This window comes from Ictidomys tridecemlineatus, chromosome 2 (assembly GCF_052094955.1).
Source record: "Ictidomys tridecemlineatus isolate mIctTri1 chromosome 2, mIctTri1.hap1, whole genome shotgun sequence".
In the NCBI taxonomy this organism is placed as follows: Eukaryota; Metazoa; Chordata; class Mammalia; order Rodentia; family Sciuridae; genus Ictidomys; species Ictidomys tridecemlineatus.
This window is the reverse complement of record NC_135478.1, coordinates 47,932,298-47,946,032: the sequence shown is the minus strand read 5'-3', so window position 1 is coordinate 47,946,032 and position 13,735 is coordinate 47,932,298. Positions and strand designations below refer to the sequence as shown.

General features: G+C 34.0%; 1 protein-coding gene across 6 annotated transcripts in view; it reads right to left on the bottom strand.

Annotated features, from left to right (window-relative positions):
- Sfmbt1 (Scm like with four mbt domains 1) overlaps window positions 1–13,735 on the bottom strand; it is a 170,683-nt gene that overhangs the window by 108,939 nt on the left and 48,009 nt on the right. For 5 of the 6 annotated variants that reach the window (XM_005317199.5, XM_078038437.1, XM_078038436.1 and 2 more), the window contains exon 2: window positions 3,961–4,112. The exons of the other annotated variant lie outside the window; for it this stretch is intronic. In XM_005317199.5, the coding sequence (XP_005317256.1) occupies window positions 3,961–3,988 (28 nt within the window). In that variant the 5' untranslated portion in view covers window positions 3,989–4,112. The remainder of the gene's footprint in view (window positions 1–3,960; window positions 4,113–13,735) is intronic. 6 annotated transcript variants of the gene reach the window in all.

The window sequence follows — 13,735 nt, the reverse complement described above, 5'->3', positions numbered from 1 at the left end:
GGTAAAGCATAATAATACAACTCCTATGGAAAAAAACTTAGCAATATCTAGCAACATTACATATGCATTTACCTTTTGATCCAGCAATCCCACTTCTAGGAATCTATCCCTAAGATATGCTGGCAAAAATACAAGAAGACATATGTACAAAGCTATTTATTGCAGCACTATTTGTAATACCAAGACTGGGAATAAGCCAAATGTCCATCAATAAGGAACTAGTTGAATAAATATGGCTTATTCATTGAGTCTACACATCAAAACCAAGACATCTAGGTTTATACAGCTGTAAAAAAAAATGAAAATGATCTCTATATATTCATATGGAATAATCACCAAAGTATAGTACGTGAAACCACAGAAGTTTTTTTTTCCATCTAGACTTCTTATATAAAATGATAGAGATGAGTGTGACTATTCAGAAACATACTTAAATTGAAAGAAAGAAATTACAAATGAACTGAAACAAATGAGTCTGTCGGTGGCAAGACAAAAAAACAAAAACAGGATTTCTTTAAGACACATTAAAATATAATACTATGACTGCAAACTCCATTGGAATTTATTTAAAGGTAAAAACCATAAAGAAATTCTAAGCAGCATATTATTATCCTTTTTTAAAAAAAATACTTTTATTTTATTTATTTTTATGTGGTGCTGAGGATCGAACCCAGGGCCTCACATGTGCTAGGCGAGCAGTCTATCACTGAGCCACAACCCCAGCCCCTTATTATCGTTTTGACATTTGGAAACTTAGTATTGTTATTTTGAAATAACTATAGGATTATTACAGATAAAAACAAATTAGTAATGATGTTAACAACATTAGAAAATAAAACATTTTAGAAGCATAAAATTGTAGTAAAAACCCTATAATTTTAAATTAAAATTGTAAATATGGGTATGAAACCATGATTTTCCTTTCTCTTCAAAAAGATGTGTATTTTCTTGCAATGTCTATGGATGACATCACATCAAAAGAACACAAGAACCAATCTTAAAGAATTCTCACTGCTCCAGAATGGCCAATTTAATCATCAAATTAATGATGATAGCAACAGATTCAAACTCATCAATCACACATACACATGTAACCCATACACATACACATGATAATATTTAAAACAAGGTGGGCCCAATGGCACATGCCTGTAATCCCAGCAAATCAGAAGCTGAGGCAGGCAGATGATCAGTTCAAAGCCTGCCTTAGCAATGTAGTGATATCCTGTGTCAAAATAAAAAGGGGTGGGGATGTGGTTCTATGGTTAAACATCTCTGGGTTCAATTCCCAGTATCCCATCCCCCCCATCTCACCCCAAAAAAAGAAAAAAGAAATCAACTTCTGAAATGGTACAGTACATACTTCAATGAACACACATTCTGATAAAAGCAGCAAAAATACTGGCTAAACAATGAAAAGCAACCATTTAAATGTCTCAAATTAGTCAAAAGCACAGAAATTTAAAGATCTATTCAAAGTAAGTTGCTGAACCTTGCTTAAGACAATGGGATGTGGCATTTTAAGTTGCTACTATTCCCCACCTTTTTCCCTCTCCACCTCAATAAGAAAATTTTAGAACTGAAAATAAATACAATAACCAAACTTTTAAAAGAAACTCTACAGATGAGTACAATAGCAAAATGAAGCAGACACAGGAAAGAAGTAAAACTGAAGACAGAACAATAGAAAATAATCTAAACAACAAAGAACAAAGAAAAAAATGAAGAGACTAATAGAACAGTGAGACAATAAAAGAAAATTTTATACAATTTATTGAAGTTCCACATGAAGAAAAGAAAGAAGGCAGGGTTGGAAAAGTATTTAAAGAAATAATGGCTGAAATTTTTCCAGAATCAGCAGAAGACCTGTATCTTCAAGAAGCAGATGACCCAAGGAAATTCATGCAAGGAAACAGCAGCATCAAACTTTTTTTAAACAAAAGACAAAGAATCTTGAACATAACAAGAGAAAAATAACATCTCTCTTAAGCAGGTGAACAGCGGTGGGGGTCTCATGCCAGGAAAAATGGGAGATACCCATGACAGCACATTTCCCAAGAAGGCTAGAAGGAGGTGGCCCAATACTTTTCCTTTACAATACTGAAGGAAAGAAAAGAACTTTCAACCCAGAATTCTTTATCCAGCCAAAATGTCCTTCAATAATAACTGGGCCAGACATGGTGGCACACACCTGTATTCCCAACAGCTCAGGAGGCTGAGTCAGGAGGATCATGAATTCAAAGCCAGCCTCAGCAAAAGCAAAGCGCTAAACAACTCAATGAGACCTTGTCTCTAAATAAAATACAAAATAGGGCTGGGGATGTGGCTCAGTGGCTGAGTGCCCCTGAGTTCATTCCCTGGTAAATTTCCCCCCTACCCCCGCAATAAAAACCAAACTTATTTCAAATATAATCATACTAGGAGGTTGAAAATAAAAGAATAAAAAAGATACGGTGCAAACATCAGTCAAAAGAAAGCAGGAATAGGTAAATTCATAGAGACAGAGAGTAGATTAACTGATTTTCAGAGGCTGAACAGGAAACAACTCTAATGGAGTATTTTGGTGGACACAAAAATGATCTAGAATTAGCAGTGATTACTGTATAACTTTGTTAATATACTAAAAGTCACTGAATTGCACTGGGGGTGTAGCTCAGTGGTAGAGCACTTGCCTAGCATGTATGAAGCTCTGAGTTCAATACCCAGCATTATAAAACAAATAAAACCACTGAATTATGCATTCTACAAGTATGAATTTTATGTCTGAAAATTATATCTCAAAAAATAATGCTTCAGTAAAATTTTTTTTAAAAATCAAAATAAAACTTCAACAATAAAAAGTTTTATTAGTGAAAAACAAACTAATGAATAATGAGCCCAAGATATGAAGAGATACTTCATCAAAGAGAATTAAAAAAGCCAAATAAGCACTTGTAAAGATGTTCAACATCACTGGGCATTAAAGAAATACACATGAAGACCATGATAAGCTGTCACTACACAACTATCCAGAGGGCTTAAATAAAAAGTAACAATACCAAATAATGGTAAGCATGCAGACAGAATGTATGTCTCTCACATTACTGGTGAATGTCATCTCTAGAAAGTAGCCTGACAGTTTCTTTACTAAACCTATGATAGAAAAATTGTGCTCTTTGGCATTTATCTTCCCAAAATTATGTATACAATTATTCATAGCAACTTATTTATAATAGCCAAAAGCTGGAAAAAAGCAAAATGTACAACAGAAGAAGGTTTAATCACACTATAATACATCCATGGAATACTATTTAGCAATAAAAACTAAGAAACTGTTAACATATGCAAAAACTTCAAGGGATCTCAAAGGCTTATTTTGAGAGGAAAAAAAAACTCAAAATGTCTTCTGTTTATGTAACATTCTTTAAACAACAAACTTACAGAGATGAAGAACAGATGAATAGCAGCTTAGGGTTAAAGAGGGTACAGAGAAAGAGGAATAGGTAATGGGAGTGATAAAATAGTTCTATATCTTGACTGAGATGATGTTACAGGAGTCCACATGTGTGATAAAATGATACAGAACTACATACACTTTAAATCAGTATCAATGTCCTGGATTTTATATATTACAATTTTTTGAGGAACTCATGGGAGAAACTGGGTGAAGGGAACATGAGACCTGTCAACACTATCTTTGCAACTTCCTATGACCCATAATTATTTTGAAATAATTAGAAAGTAACCATCAAAATTAAAATACTATTTTTAAAAAGTGTCTTCATAAAAATAACTTACTTTTTCAGTAAACACTATTAGTGCCAGATTCTTTGCCTGATGCAGCACACGGAAATAAAAAATAACTACGAACTTCAAAGAGCTTCCAGTTTAGTGGTACAAAGACATGTCAGACAATGTAACACAGGTGAGTAATACAATTGTGCACTATGAAGGATAACATCTGCTCAGCAAAATCAGTACCTGCATCAAGCTGCTGTTCCCCGTTCATCTCCACAACACATGGGTTTATCTCCTCCCCAAAGGAAAGGCCTAATGATTCTGCTATGATTGGAAGATGACTTGCAGGTTTCAAGCGTCTGTCCAATGAGCATCCAAGGGTCCAAATGAAAGTGCTGAAAAATCAAAGAGAATTCATCAACAGCCTGAAGCCAAATTGTTTACTTGTTCAAAAGACATGACACTTGACTAGGATGAAAGGTAAGATAAAACAAAAACACACTGGCAGAAAAGATAGGATTAGAGGAAAAAATCTGACACCTTCTCTAATTTTGACAATTCTGTATAAGAGTATATGTGGAGAGAGAGGTAGGAAGGGAAGGAGGGAGAGGGAGAAGGGGCAGGGGGCAGAAGAAGAGGGAAAGGATGGGAAGAGAAACCAAGACCTTGATAAAATATCTATAGATCACAACAAATTACCATGTATATGAATCCTATCCTTAAAAGTGTTACCACTCTTTGTGCCATAATTCCTATCCACAAAAACTTTAATTTTTCCTTTTCACAAAAACAATTCCTAAGGCTGGGTTGTGGTTCAGTGGTAGAGTACTTGCCTAGCATGTCTGAGGTACTGGGCTCGATCCTTGGCACCATATAAAAATAAATAAATAAAGATATTGAGTCCATCTACAACTAAAAAAAGTATTAAAAAAAAAACAACAAAAATTCCTAATGGTTTCATGGGGTTGGGGAGGGGGGCTTTCAAACTCTGGCTTACCTAATGAATAAAATTCAGGCTATCAGATATCACTTTATCTAGTTTTCCATTTTACTTCTCTAGGGTATTATGCATAACTAATTTTGTCAATTATATTAATCTACAATTATAAAAGAGAATCCCTCCAAAATAAGTTCTAAACCAAATTTTTTAAACAACTTTATTGGAGTATAATTTATATACACAAATTTTATTTTAAATGTATAATCTAATAACTTTTAGTAAATTTACAGGGTGGGCAAACATCACCATAATCCAATTTTAGAATATTTCTGTATCCCTGAAAAGAAGCTTCATATTCACTTGAAGTTTGTTCCTCCCCATCCCATCCCTAGGCTCAACCAACCACTAATCCACCTCCTGTCTCTAGAGGTTTTGCCTTTCTTGGACATCTCACATAGAATATATTACATTGATACTGATATTTCTTTCACTTAGCATGTTTCTGAGGTTTGCCCATGTTGCAGAATGGATGAATCTATTTATTCTTGCTTGTAAAACAATCTAAGATATTATCTATATACACCTCTAACAGATGAGAAAGAGTAAGTTAAAAAAGGATTTGCTACAGGAGGGCATGATATGAACTAACTGCCCAGGCAATAATACAAAAAACTATATAAGTGGGATAGGTACTTAACAGCACAGTGTTAAGGGTGATATTCTGCAAGATCAAGCAACTTTATATCTCTCAAAGGGTTTTGAGTGTATATGAAAGCCCTTGGTAATTGATTCTCATAGCAACTTTAATCACTAAGAAAAAGTTATCTTAGATTTTAATGTTGCCCTTCAAGAATAATAGCTACCTGAAATACAACAGCTTCAGATGGGAAATAGCAGTTCTACTAGCTATGCAATCTTACATGTTATCATACTATGTCATTGTTTTTGTCTGTAGAATGAGGTAAGGTCTTTTTCAGATTCTAAAATTTCATTTCATAGAAAAAGTTTTAATAAACTATTATAAGTATGGATGTCCCATTTGAGACAACTACCAGTTATGAACAAAATTATATACAATAAAAGCACTGACATCCACATTTTCTCATAGGAACAACTGAATGAAACTCAAGAGTGATATACAAATCCTCTAAATGTGCTCCCTTCCCTTAGTTTACTTTTTCACCCAAATCTCAGTCAAATCGTACCATTCCATCTACTAATTAATTCACTCCCTACATATTTATCACACCAGCTCATCACAAACAATTATTTCTGGGGATGAGGTAAAGTCATCAAGAGAAACATAATTCCTATTTTCTTTCTTTTTTTATAGCTTAGGGATGGAGTGCTTGCCTAATCTACACAAGACCCTGGATTTAATCCTTAGTACTGCAAAAATAAGTATAAAGAAATAAAAAACACAGAATAACTACTTTAGTAAATCTTTCAAAATATATAAAAGTCATTTGAACACTTAAACCATGCTTTCCCCCACCGCCTATTATTAATAGTTGTGGTCCATATTCGATAAGCCTAGTGATAGTAACTATACTTCATGTTAACGCACTTTGTTTCCAAAGCTAAGATAAAACACTGAGTAAGAGTATTACGAAGGGGGCTGGGGTTGTAGCTTAGTGTTACAGTGCTTGCCTAGCATGTGTGGGCATTGGGTTTGATCCTCATCAACATATAAAAATAAATAAATAAAGTTATTCTGTCCATCTACAACTAAAAAAAATTTTTTTTAAAGAGTATTATTTGGGAAATTACAATAATGCAAGAGAGCCATGCACTGTGAGCACACACCTATAGTCCCAGCCACTGGGGAGGCTGAGGCAGGAGAATCACTTGAACCCAGGAGTTCATGGGCAACCTGGTCAACATACCAAGACCCCAGGTATGCAAATACAATCAAACAAAAAAAGATGTCTTTGGGAAAGATCTTCAGCCATGTAATTTAACATGTCTTACATAAATAACTTTTAAAAGGCTTAGGAGGACAGAACTCAGTATAGATTACTAATATGTATAAATTTGTATTCATAAACTCAATAAATATTTAATTTCAGAAACTATGTTATCCAGGCTGGCTCTGAACACCTGGGCTCAAGCCATTCTCCTGCCTCAACCTCACCAGGTATCTGGGACTACAGGCATGTACAACTGTACTCAGCAAATCACAGCAAGTTCTAAACAAAACCTTGTACTTGTACTCAAGATTAACCTAAATTGAAAAAGAAGGAAAGAAGGAAAGAAGAAGGAAGGAAGGAAGGAAGGAAGGAAGGAAGGAAGGAAGGAAGGAAGGAAGGAAGGAAGGAAGGAAGGAGTGAACAAAATTATGGAGCCAATAGTTTAAAAAGATTATTTTGAACCAATAATGACAAATAAAATATAGCACAAGATAACAATGTCCCTTGTGAGGCCATTAAAAACTATGTTAGAGAAATATTTTTCCTTCCAATCAAAATTCCAAAAGAGTATTTTATACTGCTTGATAAGCTAATTTTAAAAGAGAAAGTGTATATCTTTTATAATGAGGCAAATTTCTTCTATCAAAATATTAAAATAGAATAAATTATTAGCATAAGAAAAAATAAATACATCATCAATAAAGTAGAATGAAGATGAAAAATATATCCAATTTTATAAGGAGTACAGTACATGATAAAAATGGCATACCACATCACTTGTGAAAAGATACAAATAGTGTTAATGAACTGGATTTGGAGGAGGAAAATAATTAGATCTTTGCTTTACACTACAATATAAACAAACTATAGGTGAATTAAAAGAGGAGAACTTGAAAAATAAGATTTAAACCAAATTAAAAGAAAACATAAGTGAATATGGTTAGAATTTCAGAACAGCACAGAATTCCTTAAGCAAGGAGGCCACAAAATGGATACATGTAAATAAAGAAACACTTAAAACTCCCATTTGGTAAAAGAACCTTGATTTAAAGGACAAACTATAGAACAGAAGAAACCATTTCTAGCATATATAACAAAATATGAATAGCCATAATAAAAAAACAGCACTTATAAAGTAAATAAGAGACTTATTTAATCTAATATAGGGAAGAATTTTCTTTAAAGGTCATGTACAGTCAGGTGCAGGGGCACATACCTGTAATGCCAGCTATTCAGAAGACTGAAGCAGGAGAATCGCAATTTTGAGAGCAGCCTCAGCAACTTAGCAAGACACTTTCTCAAAATTTTTAAAAATTAAAATGGGCTGAGACATAGTTCAATGGTATTGTGCCCTGGGTATGATTCCTAATACCACAAAAAATTAAAAATTAAAAAAAATTAAAAGATGGATCCAAGAACAAGAATTTTAACAGAAGAAATAAAAATGATCAATAATTATATGAAAGTATATTCAACCTCAACAGCTAAAATGAGTTCTTACACAGATTGTCAAAAATAGAAGATTAATAACATCTAATATAGGTGAAGATGTAGAGAAATGGATTCTGTCAATACTAGATGAAGAAGGTAAATAAATAAAGCCCTTTAAAAGAGAAATTTTACTCTATTAAAAAATGTATTTCAATTTTATTCCAATATCTATTTCAGAAAAATAGATATTGGAATAAAATATCTATTTTATTCTGAAATATCTATTTCAGAAAAATACCTAGAGAAAACAAGGAAATAAATAGCTAACAATTTCAAAGAAAAATATAAATTGTCTTCATTTCCAGGGCCAAATACAGAAAAACACTTCCATGTGTGTACAAAGTAGCAAGAGCCAAAATGTTGGCTTGAACAAACAATGTCTGTACCGGAAAAAAAGGGAAACTTCAATGTCAATCAAAATTGCATCATTTTCACAAGATGAGAATTCAAAAGAATGAAACACTTTAATGAATATAAAGTTTGTGTTGAGGTGACAAAAATGTTCTGGGTATACAGAGTGATGAAAAATATAGACATATCTGTGAAAAATACAAATCAAAACTACATATTCCTATACATATGTATGTGCAAATATCTTTATATTATTTTTTTAATTCTTTGTGCAGATATCTTTAAATGGTTTAAATGAGTACATCCAAATCACTAATGGTGACTATCTCTAGTAAATGAGATGCAGAGGCAAAATACAAGGAAATTTTTGTTTTTTCTGAATTGATAAGCTTTTTATGATGAGAATATACTCAAAATGTTTACTTCTATGATTTAAATCTTTATCTTTTTTAATATTTATTTTTTAGTTGTAGTTGAACGCAGTACCTTTACTTTATTTTTATGTGGTGCTGAGGATCGAACCTAGGGCCTCATACATGCTTGGCGAGTGCTCTACTGCTGAGCCACAACCCCAGCCCATTAAATTTTTATCTTAAGAAAAACAAGATGCATTTATTAATATGGAAAGTTGTTTATCCATTTTTTCATTTACTGGAAACCTACTATGTTTGTATGTATGTATGATCCCTAGTACCACAAAAAAAATTAAAAATTAAAAAATTGTAAAAGATCACAATATTAGAGGCACATCGAAAATAGACCAAAATCTCTGTCCTCATGAAGGAAGAAAGTACAGTACTTTTTAAAAATGTGTAAATGATTTAACTGGGTTGGAGTGACAATAATAGGTTTAGAGTTATACCGAATGAGGGAGAAAGTTTCACTGAAAAGGTAACATAGACAAAGACTTAATAGATATGGAGGGTCAGAACATGCCAGGCAGAGGGAAAAGTCAGCACAAAGATCCAAAAAAGTGAGGTTCTGTATTCTAAGAATAGCAAACAGGACAGTGTAGACAGTGCCAGGTAAGCAACAGGAACGCATAGAAGAGGAGGCAAGAGAGAAGTCAATTCACACCGTGTGCCACACCCCCATTCCCTGTTGTGAATGCCCCCCACCTTCGACCCTTAAGGAACTATATTTACCCAGTAATTCTAATCCTCTGGTAATGATAAAACGTAAGGGCACTGTTAACAGAAATGTAAAATGTTGCAACCACTTTGGAAAAGTCTGACAATTCCTCAAAACATTAAATACAGAGTTAGCATACAACCCATTAATTTTACTCCTCAGCATGTACTCAAGACAATGAGAACATATATCCAAACAAAAACTTGCTCCTGAATGTTCATAGCAGCAGCAATATTAACAATACCCAAAAGACAAAAACAACTCAAATGTCCATCAACCAACTAATGTGGTCTATATAATACAACAAAATGCCTTTCAGCCATAAAAAGAAATAATGTGTATTACATTCAATATTCCCTTTTTGTTTGTTTGTTTTGTTTTTTAGTGGGGAAGAGTGGGTGAAATACTAAAAAAATTATAGATTTTAGTGGTGATGGTTATACCACTCTAATAGTTGGTGGTGCTAGCTGATATCACTCTGTATTAAAGGAAAAATCACTGAGCTTTTTACATTCTAAGAAAGTGAATTTTATGGTAACATAAAATATATCTCAATAAGACTAAAAATGAGTACTTACACAGAAACCAATGACAAATGAGAAAAAAATCTGGTTTACCATTAGGATGTACAAGAGAATAAGGAAGAAAATAATTTAGCAGTTATCAGTTGGTGTTATTTAAAGTATTGTTAATGCTTTAACAGAAAAATTACAAATTTCAGCTGTTTAATCCAAAAGATTATTTACTTATTTCTCACTCAAATAAAACCAATGTTCTTGATCACTCGCAACTCCATGTAGCAATTCCTGAAGTCAAGAGCCTTCCTTCCTTCACATAACTGCCATCTTGGACATAGCCTTCTCAAGCAGAATGGTAGAGAGGGATCACTTACAGGAGGTTCTGCAGGGCCAGGCCTGAAAGTGACAGATCCATCCATCTATCCTCATTCCAGTAGTTAAAATGCAATCACATGATCATATCTAACTTCAAGGGAGGTTGGAAACTATAACATGGTAAGTTCCACCACTAGTAAACAGTGTGTTTAGAATTAGTACTGTCATTCTCCAGAACTTTTATTAAGAGCCAAAATCAGTTATTTAAAGAAAGCTCTTCAAAGCAAAGGTACTAATACTATGATCTGTCATGGAAATCTTCCTCAATTAGTCAATAAATATTTACTTAGCACATACTACCTGCCATACCCTATTCTGGGCAGACAAATATGAAAAATTTGCACTCCTGAATATGATAATCTGGTATGGATAGGCCAATACATAATATGCATAATATGCTGAAAAAATAAACGTTAGGGGGAAAATTCAACAAGGAAGGGCAGGAAATAGAACTTTCAATAGAATGATCGAGGTCTTAGTGATAAAGTGATACCTGAAAAAGAACATTCAGACTCAAAATGCTAAGACCCTAAAGTAGGAACTTGTGAGGCCACCGTGGTTGGAGAACAATTATCAAGTCAGAAACATTAGGGGATGAACTCAGGAAAGTACCAGGGAGCCAAATTATATATGAACTTGAAGGCTGCTGTGCAAATTTTGGCCTTTGGGAAACCAATAGAGGATTTTGAACGAAGGAGGGATGTAATTTGACCTTTTAAAAGGATCACTCTGCCCAGCAACTCAAGAAGCTGAGGCAGGAGGATGGCAACTTCCAAGGCCAGCCTCAGCAACTTAGTGAGACTCAGGAACTTAGTGACACCTGTCTCAAAATTTTAAAAATAAAAAAAATAAAAAGGACTGGAGATGTCACTCAGTAATAAACACCCCTGGATTCAATTCCTATTAGCAAAAAAAAAATTAATAAAAATGAAAGTATCATTTTGCAGCTATGCTGAAAACAGACTCTAAGTGAATATGAACAGGAAGACCAATTAAAAAGATACTGGAATAATCCAGGTGGGAGGTGCTGGTGCCTAGGAACAAGACAAATGCTGTATGTGAGAGAAAGAGCAGAGTCTGAGTTGAATCCCCTCTCCCCCCAGTTTTGGGCCTGAGCAACTAGAAGGATAGAATTGTTATTTAAAAAGAAAAAAGTTGTTTCAAAAACTTGGACATTCTGATTCTCTTCTCACTACTAAAAGTTTTATTTTTTAAAATATTTTTTAGTTGTAGTTGGACACGATATCTTTATTTTATTTATTTATTTTTATGTGGTGTTGAGGATCGAACCCAGGGACTAGGCAAGCGTTCTACCGCTGAATCACAATTCCAGCCCCAGGAAAATGTTTTTCAATCAACAAAAGTATAATTATTATACCCCTATGTGTGTAGTGTTGCCAGTTTCTAAGTTACTTTCATATGCTATGCTTCATCTGAGTATAATAAAAACTAAGATATCTAGAATAATATTTAAAATAAGGTCCTCCCCTCCCCTCTTTTTTCTTTTTCACTTTGGGAATCTTCCTGTCAGCTTCAATTCCACCTTAAATTTCACCTCCTTTTAGGTGCTCTGGTCAGCCATAAAGACATTTTCCCACATCAATTCAGTAATTTATGCTGCCGTCCCCTGCATACTCCCTTTCCTTTCAGTACTGGGTGTTGAGCCCAGGGAATTGAACATGTTCAACAAGTCCTCTATCAGTGAGCCACATTCCCAGTATTTTTTGAGAGAGAGAGAGAGAGAGAGAGAGAGAGAGAGAGAGAGAGAGAGAGAGAGAGAGAGAGAAGGGAGAGAGAGAGAGAGAAATTTTTAATATTTATTTTTCAGTTTTCAGCGGACACAACATCTTTATTTTATTTTATGTGGTGCTGAGGATCGAACCCAGTGCCCTGCACATGCCAGGCAAGCGTGTTACCACTTGAGCCACATCCCCAGCCCCTACCCAGTATTTTTTTTAAAGACAGGGTCTCATTAAGTTGCCCAGGTTGGCCTCCAACTTGAGATCCTTCTGCCTCAGCCACTCAAGTAACTAGGATTATAAACATGTGACACTCTGTCTTGTTGCCTTTTTTTTTTATCTCAATTTCACCACCCACAAATTTTCTAGTAAAGACACTGCAATAATAATTTTTCTAAGCTTTAATACATGTCATTTAAAAATCTCAGGCATATGCAGAGAAACCCCTAGGCAAAAATTCAGCACTCATTCATGATAAGAACACTGAGGAAACAAAAGGAACTTACCTCAACATCATAAAGGCTAATATATTAAACCTAAAGCCAATATCATAGTGAATGGGGGGGAAACTAAAAGCATTTCCTTTATAATTTGGAACAAAACAAGAATGTCTACTCTCACCACTCCTATTCAATATAGTGTTAGAAATTCTAATCAGAGCAATTAGGTAAGGAAACAAAAGGGATAAAAAATGGGATAGGAAAAAGTTAAATTATTAAAATTTGCAGGTAATATGACCCTAAACTTAGAAGATCCAAGCTCCAACAGAAAACTACTGAGCCAATAAACAAATTCAGCAAAGTAACAGTTTACAAAGTCAAGATACAAAAAAAAAAAAAAATCAATAGCTTTCCTATACACCAATAATGAATCTGCTTGAGAAAGAAATCAGGAAAACAATCCCATTCACAATAGCCTCAAAAATAAAATACCTAGGAATAAATCTAACCAAGGAGGCAAAACACCTCTATAATGAAAACTATACAACACTGAAGAAAAGAAATGGAAGAAGATATAAGATAAAGACTGCCCATGTTCATGGACAGGCAGAATTAAAATTGTTAAAAATGGCCATACTACCAAAAGCAATATACAGATTCAATGTAATCCCCATCAAAATATCAGTGACAGTCTTCATTGAACTAAGAAAATGCATTAAAATTCATTTGGAATAATAAACAACCCATAATAGCCCAAATTATTCTAAGCCAAAAAAGCAATGAAGGAGGAGGCATCACATTACCTGACTTCAAATTATAGTAACAAAAACTGCGTGGCACTGGTATAAAGACAGACAGACAGACCAATGTACAGAGACAAACCCACACATTTACAGTCATTTGATCCTTGATAAAGGTACCAAAAACATCAGAGAAAAAACAGGCTTTATTTATTTATTTTTTTAACAAATGGTGCTGGGAAAACTGGTTATCCATATATAGAAGAATGAGATAAGATGCTTGTCACCCCACACAAAAGTCAACTCAAAATGGATCAAAGACCTGGGAATTAGACCAGAAAACTATGCAACTCCTAGAAGAAAATGTAGGGTCAGCATTCCAA